The 21,079-nt window shown below is 38.5% G+C and overlaps 1 protein-coding gene and 1 long non-coding RNA gene across 12 annotated transcripts in view; one reads left to right on the top strand and one right to left on the bottom strand.

Moving 5' to 3' along the window:
* The window catches only part of LRRK2 (leucine rich repeat kinase 2), a 151,397-nt gene that overhangs the window by 82,466 nt on the left and 47,852 nt on the right, over positions 1-21,079 (bottom strand). For all 10 annotated transcript variants that reach the window (XR_012156822.1, XR_012156823.2, XM_073328432.2 and 7 more), the window contains 15 exons: positions 20,255-20,388; positions 17,163-17,307; positions 16,882-17,021; positions 14,545-14,673; positions 14,281-14,451; positions 13,330-13,588; positions 12,887-13,075; positions 10,381-10,499; positions 9,748-9,814; positions 8,971-9,191; positions 7,311-7,561; positions 5,220-5,368; positions 3,970-4,063; positions 1,187-1,373; positions 71-252 (listed from right to left, as the gene is read on the bottom strand). Coding sequence is in view for 8 of the 10 variants with exons in the window: in XM_073328432.2 (XP_073184533.1) it covers positions 71-252; positions 1,187-1,373; positions 3,970-4,063; positions 5,220-5,368; positions 7,311-7,561; positions 8,971-9,191; positions 9,748-9,814; positions 10,381-10,499; positions 12,887-13,075; positions 13,330-13,588; positions 14,281-14,451; positions 14,545-14,673; positions 16,882-17,021; positions 17,163-17,307; positions 20,255-20,388 (2,437 nt within the window). In the remaining 2 variants the exon portion in view is untranslated. The remainder of the gene's footprint in view (positions 1-70; positions 253-1,186; positions 1,374-3,969; positions 4,064-5,219; positions 5,369-7,310; positions 7,562-8,970; positions 9,192-9,747; positions 9,815-10,380; positions 10,500-12,886; positions 13,076-13,329; positions 13,589-14,280; positions 14,452-14,544; positions 14,674-16,881; positions 17,022-17,162; positions 17,308-20,254; positions 20,389-21,079) is intronic.
* LOC140905323 (uncharacterized) overlaps positions 1-21,079 on the top strand; it is a 46,940-nt gene that overhangs the window by 8,435 nt on the left and 17,426 nt on the right. The window lies entirely within an intron of this gene.

Below are 21,079 nucleotides of genomic sequence, written 5' to 3'. Positions count from 1 at the left end.
TATTGTTACCACACTATCCACGGTGTATTCCATGAAGACATGAAAAACAGACAACAATAGGATAACAAACCTTATAATGTCTCTGGCTTTGCATCCAACATGTTTGAAATCTAAATTAAGATGAAGCCCATCCAAAGGAAGATCCCAGACTTTGGACAACTTTCCCATTTCATCTGGAAAGGAACTCAAGCCAGGATTATAACTTACATCCAGAGATGTCAAGTTTTCAAGGAAGCCAATCTGAGGAGGAATCTGGATAGAGAAAAGTTAATAAACATTTGAGCATTTACTAAAAGTGAGCATTTATTTGTCTATATATGAAGATGAATATCTTAAGCAAATATTTAATAAGACCAAACACAATGCCAATTCTTTTTTTCCAGTTATTATCATCATCTAAAGTACACATACCTAATATCTTGATCGGACAAGAAAGTAACTCTTAAAGAACTAATTTTATATCCCTTTTACAAAGAAGACGACAAACACTACTCTTACCATAGATTAAAGACAGAAAAAGTTTAAGGAAAGATAGTCATATTCTTTTCAAAGGCAATACACAGTTCTAATTACATGCTATTTTACTACTAGGGTCTTCAATCACAAAAAGTAGCGCAAGAAGGGCGGAATTTAATTTAGGGTTGATCTGAAAACCAAGTGATCATTTTAAAGACCATATATAAATATGAAAAGTGGTTTGATATTTTTAAGCTTAGGCACCGATGGGTGCTCGACCCCCCCCTCTGCCCCTGGTCCCGCCCCGACTCCACCCCTGACCCACCCCCTCCCACCCCCATTCCAATCCCTTCCCCAAAGTCCCCACCCCCTACTCCACCCCCTTCCTGCCCCTATTCCGACTCCTTCCCAAATCCCTGCTGCCACCTCTTCCCCGCCTCCTCCCCTGAGCGCACCATGTTCCCGCTTCTCCCCCCTCCCTCTCAGAGCTTGCTACAGCTGTTTGGCAACAGCAAGTGCTGGGAGGTAGGTGGAGAAGTGGGGACACGGCACGCTCAGGGAGGAGGCAGAGGAGGAGGTGAGGTGAGGTGAGGTGAGGCAGGGCGAGCAGAGAGCTTGGCTGCCAGTGAGTACAGAGCACGCACTAACTTTTCCCCGTGGGTGCTCCAGCCCCGGAGCACCCATAGAGTTGGTGTCTATGTTTTTAAGTATCTAAAAATTCATACTTTACCTCCTTTAACTTGTTATGGGACAGGTGTAGCTTTTCTAGCCTAGACCATGCATATGCTTTTTCATTCAAGTCCAAAATGTCTATCTGATTGTAGTTAAACAAGAGCTCCCTTAAGTTTAAGGATTTCCAGTGCATAGGTCCAGGCAGGTTTATGATTTTATTGTTGCTTAAGTCTACTGATCGCAAACTAAGAAAATAAAGGGGAAAATTAGCAGAGAAAATAAATAAAATGGAGACTAGCTATAAATATATTAATCTGTTATAAACAAACAAAGGGGGAAGATATTAGAATAAGAATTCCTGTTGGAAATTTAGATAGGAAGATAGAAATTTATTGACGACCCAAGGCCAACCTCAACAATGTTCAAGGAATTAAAGGTACAAAGCAACGGTAATTATCTGAGAAGATATTGCAAATAGGATGTGGATATATCAGGGGAAAAAAAGGAAAAGAAAATCAGAGAACTAGGATTGATTCAATAAAGCGTACTTTTAATGTATTTATTTACACATGAAATTATATATTCTGGAAATGAACACTCAATGTAATCAATATACTTATTTCAGTGACTGAACCAAAAGTGGCACTTTCAAATACATGCATGTGCAGTTACATCAATATGGGATAATATAATTATTTTTATTTATATAGTATGATAAGCTTGCATGGTAACGTCCAGATTAATAAAAGACCAAAATCTAAATTCTACTTTCAGTCACACCTGCGAAAATATGGAGTAACTCAAATTAAATCAATAATTATTCCAGGTTTTTACCCATATATCAGAGCAGAATTTAGCCAATGGTCCCAGGTTCAAGTGACTTCACAATAATGGCATCTTTACTAAAATAAACATGCTCAGAGCATTCATTTCAATATAATATCAGAAGAATGTTTATTTTAATGTGTTTTACGAGATTCAAATAAAAAGGCACTGTTTCCCCAAATGTTTTTGCATGTATATACTGGAAGACAACATGCTGAAGAAACACATGCATTGTGTGTATTTATTTCTATGTGCAATCTATTGAACAAATGCAGCTGTGTTTATTTCAATGTGAGGTATGAACTATGCAAGAAATTCATAGTATTCTTTTCTGACTTTTCTGGGCTGGGAGAAACAAAGCTTGAGAGCTGCATCTCCTTCAATTAGTATATTAAGTTTTAGGGCTCTCAATTAATAGCAGTTAACTCCCATGATTAACTCAAAAAAATTAATCATGATTAATCACAGTTTTAAATCACAATGATAAACAATAGAATACTAATTGAAATTTATGGATTTTTTCTACATTTTCAAATATATTGATTTAAATTACAACACAATACAAAGTGTACACTGTTTACTTTATATTATTTTTATTACAAATATTTTCACTATAAAAACGGTAAACAAAAAAATAGTATTTTTCAATTCACCTCATACAAGTACTGTAGTGCAATCTCTTTATCGTGAAAGTGCAACTTACAAATGTAGATTTTTTTTGTTATATAACTGCACTCAAAACAATGTAAAACTTTAGAGCCTAGAAGTCCACTCAGTCCTACTTCTTGTTCAGCCAATTGCTAAGACAAACAAGTTTGCTTACATTTATGGGAGATAATGCTACCTGCTTCTTATTTACCATGTCACCTGAAAGTGAGAACAGGTGTTCACATGGCACTTTTGTAGCTGGCATCACAAGATATTTATGTGCCAGATACTTCTATAGAAGTAGCTGGAGTCAATATGTAACCAGTAGTGGACACTGGAATGAGTAACAGGAGGGGGCCACAGAGATATTGGATACATAGAAGAGGGGGGTGGAGCTGCAGTGCTAGAACCAGGAGAAGTGATAGGAGGGAGCTGCCATGTGAGAGATGTATACAGGAGCAGTACTGGTGCCTAAGAAGTGACTTGAAAAAGTGGGTTGGAGAGTAGTGCTGAGGCTGGAAGGATAGAGAGAGGAAGTGGGCGAGTAAATCTCTCTGGAGCTTGGAAAGGTGGTGGAAAGGAATGGGAGTGCCAGTGGAAAGGAGCAAGTGCATGAGTGTGAGAGGTGTTGTTAGGCCATTTTAAAAATAGTTAACATATTAAAAACCAGCCTCATGGGTCTGTGTATTATTCACATCTGGACTGAGTATTCTTTACATCCCTAGTATTAATATGGTTGCAATTAAAAGATGGCCAAAATAATGCACTCGGCACAATGTGCTAAAATTTAACGTTGCTGTAACAAAACTTAATAGAGCTAGTTTTCACATGAATAATGCTTTGAAGGAACAGGATAATTTGTGACAAATGCAGCTCTAACCCAATTCAACTTAGGGGGCCATAAGCAGTGTTATTCTTTGAGAAAGAACTTATCGTAGATATTTGGGAAGAGAGCCACTGGACTCAGTTGCTTTGTGCAAAAGGATGAAGTTCCAAGACTTAATGAAAAGAGAAATTGCCAATATCTTTTCTACCTTCTTTGCACCTGAAAAAACAAATTGGTTCTAACTCTGGAGGCAAAAATGGGCAGCTTCAGCATTCCTAAAAACATCTTTTAGTTTAAAAAAAAGGAGAGGTTCATAGTTTGGAACCATCTAGGGGATTCAGGCTTCCTCCAGTTATTGAAGAAAAAGTGACCGACTCTGGCTTCAGTTAATGGTCACCATGTTTTCAATTTAGCCTTTTTAGGATGATCGTCTGAAAACGTTGAGTAGAAACATGCCGTATTTTCTGCTTAATAATGGCCATTCCACTAGGTTTTCCTTCACAGAAGGCACAACATTGGCATTAACAAGTGAAATAACTTACTGTGGAAGAAGAAGAATTGCTTCTGGAATACTGACAAAATGATTTTGAGATAATTTTAAACTTGTTATGCTAGATGGCAAGTTAGATATGGTATCTAAAATAGAAAAGAAACTGAATTATTTCCTTTAGGCATAATTTTTCAGCACTTTTTACCTTAGTTTATAAAGCTGTCATTTTCTAAAATTAGAGATAGATTGTGAGGCTAGTTTCCAAACACAGGTATCGGATTCTATTTTCTGGTGCTCAAATTGGCACGTAGAAGCATAAATAACCATTTTAATCACCCAAGTGTTAACTTGAGCTGCCAAAGACAGGATTTGGATTTTCTTTTTCAGGAACTCCCATCTGAAAACTGAACTCCCAATTTGAAGAGTTTAGAGGAGAATTAAACACCTATTTTCTCCAAATATTTCTACCTTTTTTTTTTTTTTTAAACTTTTATTAGACACTATGACATTTAATTTCATATGGTTATCCAACACTGAAATATTCTTATTTACATTTTGCTGTGTTACTAATACTATATATGTTTGTCATTCCACCAATGTAGTAAAATACCATATGTACATAAAAGATCGCTTAAAAAAAACTTAATTTATTCCAGACACAACAGCTACATTCTGAAAGACTGAGAAACTAGATTATAAGCATATGCAAAATAAAAAATTCTGTATGTTGGATAGACATGTACAAAATTCTAATAATAATTTAAGAACGTCTATAAATTCATTAGGACAGGTGGATTCATGTATTACATTTTCTCAAATTAGTTAATTTTTTGTATAAAACGTTTTAAGCCATTGAATTACACTCTATATTGCTTAGTCAAATGACAGGAGAAATCTATGCAGACACTCAAAGGTTCACTCATCTCATTTAAACCAGTATACATTTAAATAAATGGGAGTTATACTGGTGTAAAATTGGCATGAGAAAAGAATGAAGTTCAAGTTTAATATTAATCAACAGTTATCACACCACAGTACCTGAGATGCAACAGTTATTTCCTATGGCAAGCATAGGGAAATAGTATTGTATGTGTGATAATTGTTGTGGTAAACTGCGGCTAATGGATATAGTATGGTAACTGTTGATAAATGTTTAGGAGGCTAATACTGTATATTAGACCTTGCTGTTTTTCAAGCAGTCTTTACATTAACTGTTCTGCTTTGCCTTGTCCGTATCTAGACTACGGCATGTATCATCTAAACCTCTCTCACCCTTTTTTTAGCAACTCCTAGAATACTTACCAAGTAAATTCATCCTGGCACTAAATATCTCCAATTTTGTGCACTCCTTGAGAAAATTAACAGCCAGGGATGAAATATTGTTCTTACTAATGTTTAAAACTTTCAGTTTCTTCAAGCATATGGGTGAACATATACCTGAAATTTTGTTTCTAAGGTAAAGGAAAACAAAATTACAAGTGTTATACAAAACTACTTGCTAAAAAATGGAAAGTTAGAGTATGGACCTGATTTTGCAGTCTTTAATTATGCAAACAGAAACTGAAAATAGTTTTACCTGAGTAAGGACTGATGGATCAGGATTGAGATTTATCCACAATACCAATGCATATGACAATGTGAATACCTCACCGTATGTATTTATTCACTTTATAATTCAAATGTTAGCGTGTGCAATAAAGTGTCATTTTCTGATTATACATTAAAGTCCAATCGTCAAGCACATATGATTAAGTAAGGGTATGTCTACACCAGAATTAAAAACCCGCAGCTGGCCCATGCCAACTGACTCAGGCTCGCAAGGTTCAGGCCAAGTGACTGTTTAATTGCAATATGAACATTTGGGCTGCCATTTAACTTGAGCCCCGTGAGCCCAAGACAGCTGGAACGGGCCAGCCGCAGGTGTCTAACTGCAGTGCAGACATACTCTGAAACCTGCTCACATAGGGTAACAGCCGTGTTAGTCTGTATTCGCAAAAAGAAAAGGAGTACTTGTGGCACCTTAGAGACTAACCAATTTATTTGAGCATGAGCTTTCGTGAGCTACAGCTCACTTCATTGGATGCATACCGTGGAAACTGCAGCAGACTTTATATACACACAGAGAATATGAAACAATACCTCCTCCCACCCCACTGTCCTGCTGGTAATAGCTTATCTAAAGTGATCATCAGGTTGGGCCATTTCCAGCACAAATCCAGGTTTTCACCCCCCCCACCCCCCCACAAATTCACTCTCCTGCTGGTGATAGCCCATCCAAAGTGACAACTCTTTACACAATGTGCATGATAATCAAGTTGGGCCATTTCCTGCACAAATCCAGGTTCTCTCACCCCCTCACCCCCCTCCCAAAAACCACACACACAAACTCACTATCCTGCTGGTAATAGCTCATCCAAAGTGACCACTCTCCCTACAATGTGCACGATAATCAAGGTGGGCCATTTCTCACACACACACACCCCCACCCCCATACACACACAAACTCAGCAGGAGAGTGAGTTTGTGTGTGTGGTTTTTGGGAGGGGGGTGAGAGAACCTGGATTTGTGCAGGAAATGGCCCAACTTGATTATCATGCACATTGTGTAAAGAGTTGTCACTTTGGATGGGCTATCACCAGCAGGAGAGTGAATTTGTGTTGGGGGGGTGGAGGGTGAGAAAACCTGGATTTGTGCTGGAAATGGCCCAACCTGATGATCACTTTAGATAAGCTATTACCAGCAGGACAGTGGGGTGGGAGGAGGTATTGTTTCATATTCTCTGTGTGTATATAAAGTCTGCTGCAGTTTCCACGGTATGCATCCGATGAAGTGAGCTGTAGCTCATGAAAGCTCATGCTCAAATAAATTGGTTAGTCTCCAAGGTGCCACAAGTACTCCTTTTCTTTTTGCCTATGTGAGCAGTTCCACTGACTTAATATGTGTTTGCAGGATTGCAACCTAAAGAGCATCTATCAATTTAAAAGAAATCGGTAACCAATTTCTACAGGACATGGACAGACAAGGAGAATACAGATAGTTCTAAGATTAATGTATCATGTTACAATGGATGTATTCTAGAAGAAAGAACAAGGGAAACAGAGAGTTAAAGATTTTCAGTGTGAAATATAAACTAAGATGTTAGAGATATTTGGGAATTAGAGGAATAGCAAAAACCTCTCCACCATGGTGGTATTAGAAACATGAACTCATCTAATGAAACATAATAAAAATGAAGAAATGGAAGGGAAACCTGGATTCTGCATCTCCTTGCTTTTGTGAATTTAATTAAATTATAACATATTTTTGATCAGAAAATAATTTACATTCAGTGACACTGATTATTTCCTGCAATTTTTGTTAAACAGTAATCAGATAAACTGGCACTATTCTTACCCTTCTAGCATTAACTGTTCCAAGTTTTCTGCAACATCCACAAGAAATTTAGGAATGCATGACAGCTGATTGTATGATAGATTAAGCTGCTTTAGAGATGGGCATTTGCTATGTGGATCCAAAGCTAAGGAAGGGCCAATTTCATTCCGAGAGATATCAAGGTTTGCAATACAATTCATTTTCAGTAAATAAGTAGGAAAAGATGCAAACAGGTTACTGTGCAAATCCAAGTCAGTCAAACATTTCAAAGTCTGAAAGAAAAGGAGAATTTCTTTTTAAAAAGTGCAACACACAGATATGAATTTCTAATTTTTAAAATAAATTAATATTTAGGCAATTCACATTTATTTTATTTATCCTATCAAGTAAAATGAGAGAAAATGGTAATTATTATAATGTATTATATAATATTATATCAATAAAATAAAGAGGATGTTCAGGCATGCTGTAATAAAACTAACTAGTACAATTACACAAAGCCTTTAGCACAGTGGTCTCCAATCTTTTTACATTCAAGATCACTTTTTGAATGTAAGGGCAACCCAGGATCTATCCTGCCGCTTCCCCAAAGCCCCGCCCCACTCACTCCATCCTCTCCTTTCTCCGTCACTCGCTCTCCCCCACCCTCACTCACTTTCACCGGGCTAGGGTAGACAGTAGGGGTTTGGGAGGGAGTGCGGGCTCTGGGCTGGGGTCGAGAGATTCGCACTGTGGGAGGGGGCTGAGCCTGGGGCAGGGGGGGTTGGAGTGCAGGAAGGGGTACAGGGTGCTGGCTCTGGGAGGGGGTCAGGGTTGGGGCAGAGAGTATTTGGGTGCAGGAGACGGTGGGGGTACTGGCTCTGGGAGGGGGTCAGGACTGAGGCTTGGGGTGCAGGAGGGGGTTGGGATTCAGGCTCCGGAAGGGGGCTCAGGACTGGGGCTTGGGGTGCAGCCTCTTGCCAGGTATCACTTACCTCCGGAAGCTCCTGGTTGGGGTAAAGTGTGGCTGCCGCTAAGGCAGACTCCCTGACTACCCAAACCCCACGCCACTTCTGGAAGGGGCCAACGCACCCCTGCTGGAGGTGGGGGGCGGGCAGCACGTGGCTCCACACATTGCCCCTCTGCAAGCACCGCCCCCGCAGCTCCCATTGGCCACAGCTCCCTGTTACCGGCCAATGGGAGCTGCAGAGGCAGTTCTTGCAGGCAGGAGCAGTGTGCAGAGGGAGATCCTTGCCCCCGCAGCTGCGCTGGCCACTTCCAGGAGTGGCGTGGGGCTGGGGTAGGCAGGGAGTCTGTCTTAGCGGCAGCCCTGCTACACCGTCAGAGATCGCGATCAACTGGGAGATCCTCTAGGATCAACCAGTTGATAGCAATCGACAGGTTGGTGACCACTGCTTTAGCATATAAGTAACATAAGCAGTTCTGATTTCCATTTACATAATTCAATCACAAACTATCTGTAACATATACTTCCCAGTTTGACCCTCTGCAGCAAGTATCCGACAGAAACTCCCTGAGCATGTCTGCACAACTACCACCACATTCAATTACTGCATGAAAATTGTACACATGCAAATTAGGGATGCGAATGTACACACATAGGCACAATGATGACAATCTGGTCTTTGATCTTAAAAGAACTGATAATTTTCTTGCATTATGTAAAATGACATAAAATTACCTCACACAGTTGTTCTGGAATGCTTGTGAGTGCATTTTGGTGCAGCTCCAATTTCTCAAGACGTTCCAAGTGACCAGTTAAGCAGCAGTTCTGACTGATGGCATCTATATTCTCCAGCTCATTTGATGAAAGATCTAATGACTTAATATATTCTTTCTCAGAGACCAAAGACGACAAACTGTCTGATCGTCTTAAATGTGATTGGAATTTTGAGATCCCTTCTATTAAAACAAAAACATAAGCATTCATCTTCACAGGTAAAACATACAACAATTTAATAAACACGATTTCATTTATCTCTGAATTACAATTCACAGAATTTCAGGTCTAACTCTGTACCCAATGAAGGCAATGGCTGTTTAGATATTGGCTGAAACGGGAGCCAATGAGGACTGTTAAGAAGCTACAATTCAAATTCCTATAGGGTTCTATAGGGAGTAGAGGGATACTGGTGTTCTGCAGAATACAAATGGCTTTAAAAATGCTTCTTAGGGCTGTCATGAATGTACATTATTATACATAATCTTACAGAAATTCTTTGTAAGAAGAGAAAAGTGCTTTACTGTATAAGCAACATTTGTACTGTTTTAATAAAGTTTAAAGTATTAGGAGTAATTTTTCTAAATATTATTTTTGGAAAAAACATCCCCCTAGTTTTCTTGAATATAACTGTACCAATGTTGCTTAGACAGTTTACTTCAACGGATTACAGATTACAGTTATCCACAAAAAATGTTAAAAACTGGAAAATCTTATGTATTTTTACATCTGACTTACTGTGAGATTCATCTGAAGACAATTTTCTTCTTTGCTTCACTAATGGTTCATTATCTGAACCAGGTCCCTGATAAATCCCAAAACAGAACAAAAAAACAACAGCTGTGAATATTTTTACATCTCTAAAAATGTAGGAATTCAACTAACTTTCTTTTTATAGCAATCTGCCAAGTCATCCACACAGTAACCCAAAAAGGTGAGAATTTTAAAATCTAACAAAAAGTAGCTTACTTACTATTTTTTAAGAATTACTGACTTGTAATACAAAACAAGAATAGATTTAAAGTATAATGAAATTTACAGGCTATTTTTCTTTGGCAACATAAAAATGACAATTACTTTTAAAAGTATTAAGATACCATATCTGAAGTTCTCGTTAGATCAGAATGGCTATTTGTACTGTTTGCCATAGGCAGTTCATAAACATTTGCTGAAATAAAATGCTATCTATGGCAGTACTCTATTTAGATGGGAGCTCAGTCATCACACAGTTATGGAATATTTTATAAGGTACTAAATGGTGTACCGGTGACCACCAGTCGTTTCTTGATACTTTATCATTAATAGTTTTCCATCAGGCAACACACATAATGGATTTATGGAGGTTTACAGTGATTAAATTACTTATCTTACCAGAGAATTGGAATGCCTTTGCAAAGTAGGAGAATATCTTTGTAAGGATGTATCTTTGTACAGATCAGCAACTGCAATGGAGTTGTATTTCTTTTTCATCAGAAATGAACCTTCACTCCCTAATACAAAGTGAGGACATAGGACTACAGAAAATTCAACCAAATAATACACATATCAACATAAACCGTAGTGCAGTATTTCCAGCACATTAATAATAGCATGAATTAGCCAGTCAATACCATGTGCAATATGTAGAGAACATACTCTAGTTTCGAATATATGTACTATACTAATTTAACAAGCTACAGATATGAACTTCAGTTTGCTAGGTCATTCCTTTTGCATTCATGCTAACAGGATTTTCAGAAATGTAGAGCTGTGATACTTAAATTGTCTTTAAAAATATATCCTCCTCTGCTTGGAAGCAGGAGAGCTCTGAGCCATACAGGCAAACATGCTGTGGAAGGGCATTTCAGACTTGTGGCTTCAGCATGTCTTAGAACAAATTGCTCCATCAGCCATTAGAGGCCACTCTAGTGGCTGCTGTTGAGTAATCTACAATTGCCTGCCCTTGTTCCTCCTGCAGTTCTACCCTCCTCTTCTGCTCTTTGCCTATGCTGTCCTATAGAGCAGAGTGGCAGCACTTGAAGCTGAGAGGGAAGGAAGGGAGGGAGGTGCCTTCTGAGTACCCCCTTCTCTTGAATGGGAAGGGGAGGAAGAGTGGAATCCCCTCAACTCACCACCACTGCATGAGAGGGTAAAAGAAAAAAAGGCATCTGGCCCCTTTTGGCCTTCGGACGAGAAGGTGAGAGATGGTGGTTTGGTGGATGGGATGAACTAAAAAAGGTCCAATGGCTTTCTCAGCCCTGACTGGCAAAGGAGGGAGACAGAGAGAATCCTAATTCCTTTAGATATTAAGAGAGAAGGATGGATGGGAAGCTCCTGGGTTTCTTCCCACCTTGGATGGAAATTAACTCACATCTTGTGCCACCATACAAAATGTTAATATAAATAATAATTAATGGTATTGTGAATATAAATTCTCCCTCCCATCATTGTTTAATGGGAAATGTCTGAGTGTTTTGATGGCTCCTGTGGTTTGGTATATCTGGGCCCCATTTAGTCTTATTTCCTCCTATCTGCTGGACGTGTGAAGTGGAGGTAGGAGATCTTTGTGTGCCTCATATTCATTCTTTGTGGAGGAGGAGACAGGGCTCTAAAATCTTAAGACCACCATGTTAGAAGAATTCATGCTGTTCACACAATTTACAAATGAATACCAGTTTTGATATATGGGGCAAGAAACAGTATCTACTAGCATACAAACTTCTGGAAAACAATGCTACAGTAATGAAAAATGATGCTGAATAATGCAATAGAAAAAAACAAAATAGATAAAAATATCAACAAGTTGGACTTTTCTGATTCCACAAAGATGTTAAAATGCTAATTCTTGAGCAATGGTTTTAGGTTTCCAAGATTTCAAAAAATAACACAGGCATTAAAGCAAAAAATCTGATTGTACAAAGTAACAATGTCTAGCCAATTTTATTAATTAGTCACTGAATTCAATGCAAAAATTGTGTTTTAACTATTTACTATAATGAAATGTTATGTAATGTTATGACATTAACATTTACTATAATTACTGCTGGGAAAGATTGTATGTTGAAGATGCATCAACAGAATTTAATTTAAGTTTTCTGAAGATGTGATAAAGACTCTATTTTTTATAGAGAAGGTGAGTGAGGTATCTTTTATTGGACCAACTTCTATTGGTGAAAAAGACAAGCTTTGAGCTACACAGAGCTTTTATTCAGGTCTGGAAAAGGTACTTAGAGTGTCACAGCTAAATACAGGGTGGAACAAATTGTTTAGCATAAGTAGTGAACACATATTTGAAGAGACCATTTGAGGTGAAGTGGCAGTTAACACCTCTCCAGTCATAAGACAAAAAAGAGGGGTTAGTGGGTTACAGATTGCTGTAATAAACCATAAATCCAATGTCTTTATTAAGACCATGATTTTTAGTGTCTAGCAAAGAGTTTTAAAATTAAGCTCCTAGGCTCATCTTTTGAAGATGTTCTGCAGGTTTCTTTGAGGATGAGGCCGGATAGTCAATTCATATCTGACCTGTTTTATGAAAAGTGTTTGCTCCTAGGTGATATGATGTTTTGGTCCTTTATTATTTTTTCAGTGTGAGTTCATTTGAGCCAATGAAATGATAGAAAATAAATTATCAAGTGAATAACCTAAAACCTAAGAACTTTAGTTTCATGTTTTGAAGACATACATTTACCTGCCACTGTTTTCCACATATACCATAACAAATATCCTATAGTTATATACAAAGAGTTCTACCTTAAAACAAATAAATTGCGGTATACACTTTACTTACTTATTACTTTATGGTCCAATAGTTGCTAAAATACTTTAAATTGAATTTTCATCCCAAATTCTAGACCAGCATTGTTAAGAGGAAACAAAATTGCTAGAGTATATGTACCTTCACTATCGATATCATCACTCAAGAGAAAAACATTGTCTACTAATAGCTCAGGCATGAATATCCAATCATCACTTTTATCTAGTGCATCTTCAGAGAAAGTTACATTACAACTGGATCTTGATCGGTCTTCTGAAAAACTCTTCATTTGGTATCCGAGCACCATTCTTGCCAATGCAGAACCTGCATCTAAGACACGTAAGAAACCAATAAAGTGGCATGTTCTTCAGTAAATTCATGAGGATTAAAATTACTATAAAGACTTGATTTTTTTATTTTTAAAGTTTAGGTTTCAGAACCAAGAGGGCTATGCTGATTTACACAACCTACGTAACAGGCTCTCTAACACTGTATTTCAATTTTAAAACTCTTTCTGAAGGTTTGTAAAACGTCATTAGGAGGGTTTATCACATTTTAATATAACAAATTCTACATATACTTACTTGTTTGTTTTTTTATAGGAGTAAGTTTATTTGGGAACAAAGGGCTAAGCCAGGAAGGTTCAATTCTTCCAATACAAAATCCTCCAAGACATATACTGCTGTTGGCCACATCCAGGCTAAGCTTCCTTAAGAGCAAGCTAATGATTTGGCTATCTCCTTTCTTTATGCTGACTGTTAAAGCACTCCGAACATCCTGCTCTCGAGCACCACTAGTTAATAGTAGTTCCACCAGCTTAGGATTGCTTCCTTTCTCACAAACCTATTACAGAAGAAATGAATAAAATGTGTGTAAAACAGCAGCTTAGATTTTAACAAGAGTTGTTTCAACTATTGTTTCTCCATATTCTCAGTGTGGTGTCCTGCGATGAACTGTAACACAGAATTTCCTAAACATCAAGGCTGATATTTTCAAAACTGCCTAAGTGAAGCTGATCAAGGCCCCTATGATGCTTTAACCTAATTGTGTAATGAATACCTTCAAAACATGTGGCAAATGCCATATATTTTGGCATGAGTACACATAAGTGGTGGGTTATACCAATGAAAATTATGGATATTTATGATTTGCTTGCTGCAATTTGAAGTCAACTGTGTGACGCTTCTTGGGATACCCAGGATTGAGAGTCACCTTTTTACCTTTGTGCCTCCTGGGAGAGGGAGACTTGCTTGTGCTTAGCTGAATGTCAGCTCCCTGACACTTCTGATCAGTTAGCCCAACAACTTATCTCCTCTGGGCTATGCCAGCCCTTACTTTGCCTTGTAGGTTAACACTAGATGTACCTCAGTCACCAAACCCCTTTGAAACTTTTCCCTGCAGGATGCTCAGAACACTGTAGGATTGGGTCTAAAGATAGTTAATCTTGCTCATGCAGGCACACACACAAATTAAAATCATCCCAAAAAGTGACATCTTTCAAACCAATATAACGATCTACATTTCCAAGAACCTACCTGATAGATTAAAGAGCTCCTCTTTGTGTTCTTATTAACATCAGCTCCTAGTAAAAGTAAACATTCAGCCATAATGCTATTGTATTCAGCACATGCTTTCTCCAGCATCATGTTTTTTAAATCATCATTGTTGGCTATTTTAGCAAAGCATTTACAGCACAAGCTTTGAAACTGAATGGGAAGAGAAATAATTGAAATGAAGGTAGCAAACTTCAGAACATTTCAGAACATTTGGATGTGGAGTGATTGAAAGAGAGAAGATACCTGCCGGTCTCTTTGTTCAGTGAAACACATGGACATCTGATAAAAAATGACTGTGTCAAATGATTCATATATCAGCAGCTTTGCAAAACAAGGTGACAAGTCAAGGATTGTCAAGATCATGTGAAATCCCTACAAATAACAAAATGATGTTATCAACAACAAATGTATATTTAAAAAAATATCAAATTTTAAAATGATGGAAGTCAGATACCATGTGTTACAGAATTAACAAAAAGAAATTTATTAGTAAAATAGCTATACTCTTTTGGGATCTTTTGTTTTGGTTTTTTAGACATGTAATCATATTGGACTGCAAGGTGGATCAGAACATAACAGAAGGTCTGAGCATCGAACCACTTTTAGTCTTAAGAATATTTCTACACCATAGTCAGGAGTTCTGATTAAGCCATTAAGGCATGCACAGGCATACCTGGTACAGCACCGATCAAACTAGCTTTCTAAAAATAGCAATGAAACTGTGGTGGTGCGGGTGACTGCACAGGCTAGCTGCCCAAGCATGTACCCCAGGTCCTGGACAGGCTTGCACTTAGTTAGCTAACCCATGCTGCTGCCTGTGCTTCACTGCCATTTTTAGTGAGCTAGCTAGATCAAAGATAGCTTTGGCATGCCCACAGGTGCTGCAATCACACTTCCCTACTGCAGTGTACATATACCCTCAGTTGCAGTTTAGTCTCGGTTAGTTTGACCCACTTATGTAGGTTAGTGGCAGCTATTGGTTGATGTATTGAAAAACTAGCAGTGGGCCTGGTCCATTATCAGGTCCACTGTTATAAACTGAAATTACCTAACTTTATGTAAAAATAAAATATTGTCAACATTTTAGGCCCAGCATTTAATTTCACTCAAACACTACTTTTGCTGAAAACCTTAATTTCCAGATTACCCCTAGATGTATACATATTCTCCCTCCAAACTATCATTCATAGATATAAGAGAGAAAATAAAACAGAACATAATTTGAATTAATTCTTAGCATGAATAAAGTTGTACATGTCTTCATAAGTTGAGATAGTGCCTAGCTGTAGCACAAATACACAGGAGAGAAAAAAAGGAAGACCTTTCCCCTCCCCTCCCTTTTGCATTCTCAGTGTAAGGGACAGACATGACGACGGCTCCTGTGCTCAGAAACTGCAAGACTGCTTCTTACTAATGCCCAGAGGACACAAGTTACCCCATATGGGGTGGGTGAAGGTGCCCCCTATCAGATATTGAAGTGTTCACACCACACAGCCCGCATGCCTGCTCCATAATGTTCAATTTGAAACACCAGTTTGCTAAAATACTTACAGTAAATCTAGAAATTAAAGAGAAAAACTCAACAACTCTAAATGTAAAATGTGAGGCTATTAACTAGAAATGAGTAAACAGTGATATATAAGAACCTTTGTTCATAACTCATTGTGACTAAATACTATTTGAGTAATTTCCTCCCCCAAAACATTATTTTTTCATTTTTCTCCATTTCTGTACTGGGCACCAAGTTAAACCTGAAAGGGAAAAGCCCAAAATCTCTGAAAGTAGGCCATGCATATGATATTTCTAGCTTGAGCTGAAATAGAAGTAGTGGGACTCTCAGAAGAAAGTGACCTCACATGATGGCTTCATTCCACTGGAAAAATAAAGCTGATGACAAGCAGGGAAAACCTCACCATCTACAGGAGCCAGGCAAAAGCTACTGAACTCATTGTCTGACAAGATAAGAACGAGTACGACCCTCACCACATTCAAAACTTTATGCAAAACCCATCTGTTCAATAAACTTTCCCTCAAACTTTCCCACAATAACCTTCTCAAGTACAACAGCATCCATACACACAGATGTTTTTTAAAAAAATCTCATCAATAACTTTGAGCTTGTTGCTGATGACAGGGCTGAAAGACACACATTTTGCATTTATTTTTCATAAAAGGTGCTCAGATACAACGATGATGGGTACATTATAAAATGATGATCAGGGGATTTCTGTTCCAGTTTTGCAGACCATATACGTTCAGATAAGCATCCATACTTAAGGGTGCATATTTTGAACTGAATTCATGCCTTCTGAGACAGCCATTACTATGGGAACCTCAACAGTTCGATTTAATTTTAAATGTTTACTTTCTCAGCTTTATAGTAATTCTATCATTATTTGTATTACTGTAGTAACTAAGAACCTTAGTCAAAGACCATGTTCCCATTGTGCTAGGCACTGTACAAACACAAAAAATCAGAAACATATTTCAAATTTATATATCAAATAATGTTTTTAAAAATAAACATGTTCCCATTTTCTTTCATTCATTCTCATCTTTACACTCAAATAAATCACATACGTGTATCTGTATTTCAACGACCTCCTTAAATCGTCGTAAAGTAGAAACCAGAACTGTTGCCAGCACATGCATAGATGCGATACATAAACTCTTTCTTGTAATCAAAGATCCTAGAAGACTCAAACCTAAGCACTGTATTTCTAGAAAAAAACATTATAAATATTAATTACTGGTTCAGAATTAAAGAGACAAATTTAGTATGTTATATTTATAATATGATGTAAAGATAAACGTGAATCTTGTAATAGCCTATGTAAGTCACAAGACATCTTCCTATGTACCTTGATCATCTGGATACATCTGTAGTGTGTGAAGTATAGTGTCTGTGGCTCCTTGCTGGGATAACATTTGTAGTGCACCAGAACACTCCACTACAGAAGAAAGTATTTTTAATCCACATTTCTGAATGCCAGGATTTCCAATAAACTAAAAGAGAAATCAATACAAAATAAGGTCAGATTTTTTTCTCAATGTGATAAGGAAAGTTGCTTGTCAGTTTTTTTCTCAAAAGGTGTAAAATTGTAGCTGTTATGAGAGTAATCATTGCAATTAAATTTGCATAAACCTTTCCATTATACCTTCTGTTTCATCTTTTCATAACTTTCCATAATATTCACCTTTCAGGCTGAAATCTTGTAAAGGTGAATATTTTTTGAAAGTTAGAGCAAAAACTATTCAGTCATTTTGAGTATAATGAGATCAAAAAAATGCACTTTCCCCATTGCCAAAAACACAGAACAAAAACAAGCCTCTGAAACAGAAGACAAATGGCTCAAAAACATATGATGCTTTTGAAAGCATTTTCTTAATAATCCAAAGGTCAGCGTCATCTGGGTTATCTGACATGAAGGAAGATATGCCTGCGGGCTAAGCCTAACACGCACACAAGACTTCAAAAATATCTAATCTTTTTTTCAGTTATGCAATAAATGTTAGGGAAGAATGGCCACAAATAACTTGTTTCCCTTCATTTACATTTGTAACCTGAAGACAAAGTACCAGCTAGTTGCCCTGCTGCCGGGCTTTACAATATATAGGTCATGATCCCCTGGGGAGTTACAAACAGATCTCAAGAGGGTTATGACCATTTTTCCTCTTTATCCCTTTCTTATCCTTTCATTACTGTGAACCAAGCACAAACTGATGCAAGGATGCCTTCCTGAATCTGTAATAGTTCCAAGATAGTGTTTCTTAACCAGTGGGTTGTGACCCCCACATAAGGATCACAAAAGGCATTAAGGGGTGTGACGTTCCCCTCTGGTGTTGTCTGGAATGGTGATCTGCTAGGCCACTCCAATCCTTGACTCTGGGAGCCAGCCTTACCCTGCTCTTCTGTGAGAGCCCCCACTCCTGGGCTGTTCACACACAGCCTCTGACATGTAAGCTGCTCCCAGCTACTTGCAAGCGAATGACCCTAGTCAATATCTCTGGTTCCAGACATGACCCTGGGAACCTCCATCTTGCAGTGTCCAGTTATGTCTGCTGGATGCTGCAAGCTTATATAAATTTGTCAATTTTACAAAGAGATTGATATGTACCAGGCTTGTTCTCCCAAGGGGAGTCTTTGACACACTGCAAACCAAACACACTGTTTCAGGTAGAATATACAAACAGATTTATTAGCTATAAAGGTAGATTTACGTGATTATAAGTCAAAGCATAACAAGTCAGATTTGGTCAAATGAAATAAAAGCAAAACGCATTCTAAGCTGATCTTAACACTTTCAGGGTCCTTACAAACTTAGATGCTTCTCACCACAGGCTGGCTCTTCAGCCAGGCTCTCCCTTTGATCAGTGGCTCAGTCGCTTGTTGGTGGTGGTGGTGTCTGTAGATGTAGGTGGAAGAGAGAGAGCATGGCAAAATGTCTCTCCCTTTTATCACGTCCTTTCTTTCCTCTTGGTTTTGCCCCTCCCGCCTCTTCAGAGTCAGGTGAGCATTACCTCATTGCAATCCCAAACTGCCCAAAGGAAGGGGGTGACTCCCTTGAGGGTCTAACAGATTCTTTTGTTGCTGCCTAAGACAGTGTCCATTGTTCCTGTGAGGCTGGGCTGGGTTTTGTCCCATCCATGCCCTGACGAGGTGTGAACAGCCTCTCTGTTCTTGGAGAGTTTTTGCATGGGCTTGCTTTAAGCCATGAGGATACATTTTCAGCCTCATAACTATATACATGAAATTATAACCTATACCTTACTATAACATTACTGTAACAATTACTATAACAACCATGTTCAGTGCATTATGAGCCTTCCAAAGACACCCAACATGACAAACTTTGCATTGGACACCACACAATCATTTCATAAAGATGAACATAGGGGTGTAGGGTGTTTCCCCGAGGTACAGAGCGTCACAAAGGGGGAATCACAAGGTATTAGAAATTTTATCAGTTTAAAGCAAGGAAAATCTCACTTCCTACTTCCTGCACACCTTTACCCTTCAAGGTCAAGTATTCTCATTCAACCCCTTGAAACACAGACAACTAAATAAATTACATAGTTTTATCATTTCTAATATTGATACATTGTTTACTGTGACTACTTTTATAACAAAAGTAAGGGGGTTATAAAAATTTTGACTTCACTAAGGAGTCGCTAACTCAAAAATGTTGAGAGAAATGGCTCTCAGAGATGTGTGAACTGCCTCATTCATCTCAATCATGGCCACATGGATTCAATGGGCCCTGGGATTTGGCATCTTTCCAACGTGCCATAGAATTCAGCATTTTTGCCATAGAACTGCTATTTTGCTGCAGCCAGTGGCCCAACATTTTGTTTTCTGTCTCCTTATCCTGCTGGGACCTGCTTGCAGGTGCCTCTTGCTCTCCAGGTTTCTTCTCAATAGGTTGCAACTATCCTGCTCTTCCCAATGGCTACAGGGTCAAGCAGTCCCAGGCAGTTTTGTTTGGTATGGAATAGCTTGAGAAACACTGCTCTGTTGGAATCCAAGAAATTTGTATTGGTAGTTACAGGTTTTAGGTGAATCACGTTAAGTGAACAGTTGCAGGTTTTTCTGTGCAAATGACATTAAATTCTAGCTTATGCAGGACATTCATTATTTGTGTATAAAGCAGTCTTTCACATATAAAATATCATAAACAACTGCAAATGAATTGACTGTCTAAGAAATATTAAGTCTTCTAATAAATATCCACTAGAATTATTACATCAAAGATGAACTTCTCTGGCATATTCCAGAATAAATTAGAGTAAAAAAAAAATAATGTAGATGAACACGTGTATGAAAGGTCACGTAAGGTAAAGTTTATCAAATCAACCGGAAAATGATTTCATTGCATTCGAAGTTATAAATAAGTCATTAACTGCAACTATAAAATACCAAGCAAATTTATTAGGAGAAAGATTTTAACCATACCCTGTTCAAAGCATCAAGCACTAGTGTGTGAGTCCCCTCCAACAAACACTGGTTTTTAATTACTTTTAAGGTAAGCATCAAGTCAGCATCTCCCACTGCTCCTGAAGAACTATTTTGCCGTTCTTTTGTGGCATCTGTAACACACAGAGAAACTTCTTCAGGGAAACAAATTTCACATTTTCTTTTGAAATCAGTAGTGCAATGAAACTGTTGCAAAGTTATTTACAAATAACTCATGAGACCTGTGGGATGGGGTGTACTCCCCACACGGCCCTGAGAAGGTAAATTAGGCCCAATTATCCTACAGTCTGCACCTGGAGGAGGAGCCATGGAGCACAGGTTGATAAAATGAGGGTCAGCTGGACGGGAACAGGTGGTGCCTGTATAAAACTCAGAAGCTAAGGAGCAGAAGAGAGCTGTTAGGAAGTAGTCTGCAGTCACCCCTTGGGAGAAGGGAAGTGTATTTGGGACTAGAGACAAGAAGCCTACAGTTACTCCCTGGGAGGGTGGAGCATAGCTTGGCAAGCCCAGAGACGGGGAAGAGCAGAGCGGTAGGCAAGGCTCATGGAGAAGAGCAAAGAGGTGTGGGGTAGGTCCAACTTTAGCTGCTGATGAGAGGACCTCTGAGATAGGACCCAGAGTAAGGGTGGGCCTGTGTCCCCCGACCAGCTACTGAAGTGGCACCAGTGGGGCAGTGAGCAGGAAGACTGCCTAAGCCCATTTGTCAAGAAGGACTTTGATACCCCAGAAGAGGGGGTACATGTCTGGTGACCTAGCCAGAGGGCTGAGTCATGAAGAGGAGGCTGAGGTTCTTGGAGTGAGAGG

Source organism: Lepidochelys kempii, chromosome 1 (assembly GCF_965140285.1).
Source record: "Lepidochelys kempii isolate rLepKem1 chromosome 1, rLepKem1.hap1, whole genome shotgun sequence".
Taxonomy (NCBI): Eukaryota; Metazoa; Chordata; order Testudines; family Cheloniidae; genus Lepidochelys; species Lepidochelys kempii.
This window is presented reverse-complemented; position numbering and strand designations above follow the sequence as displayed.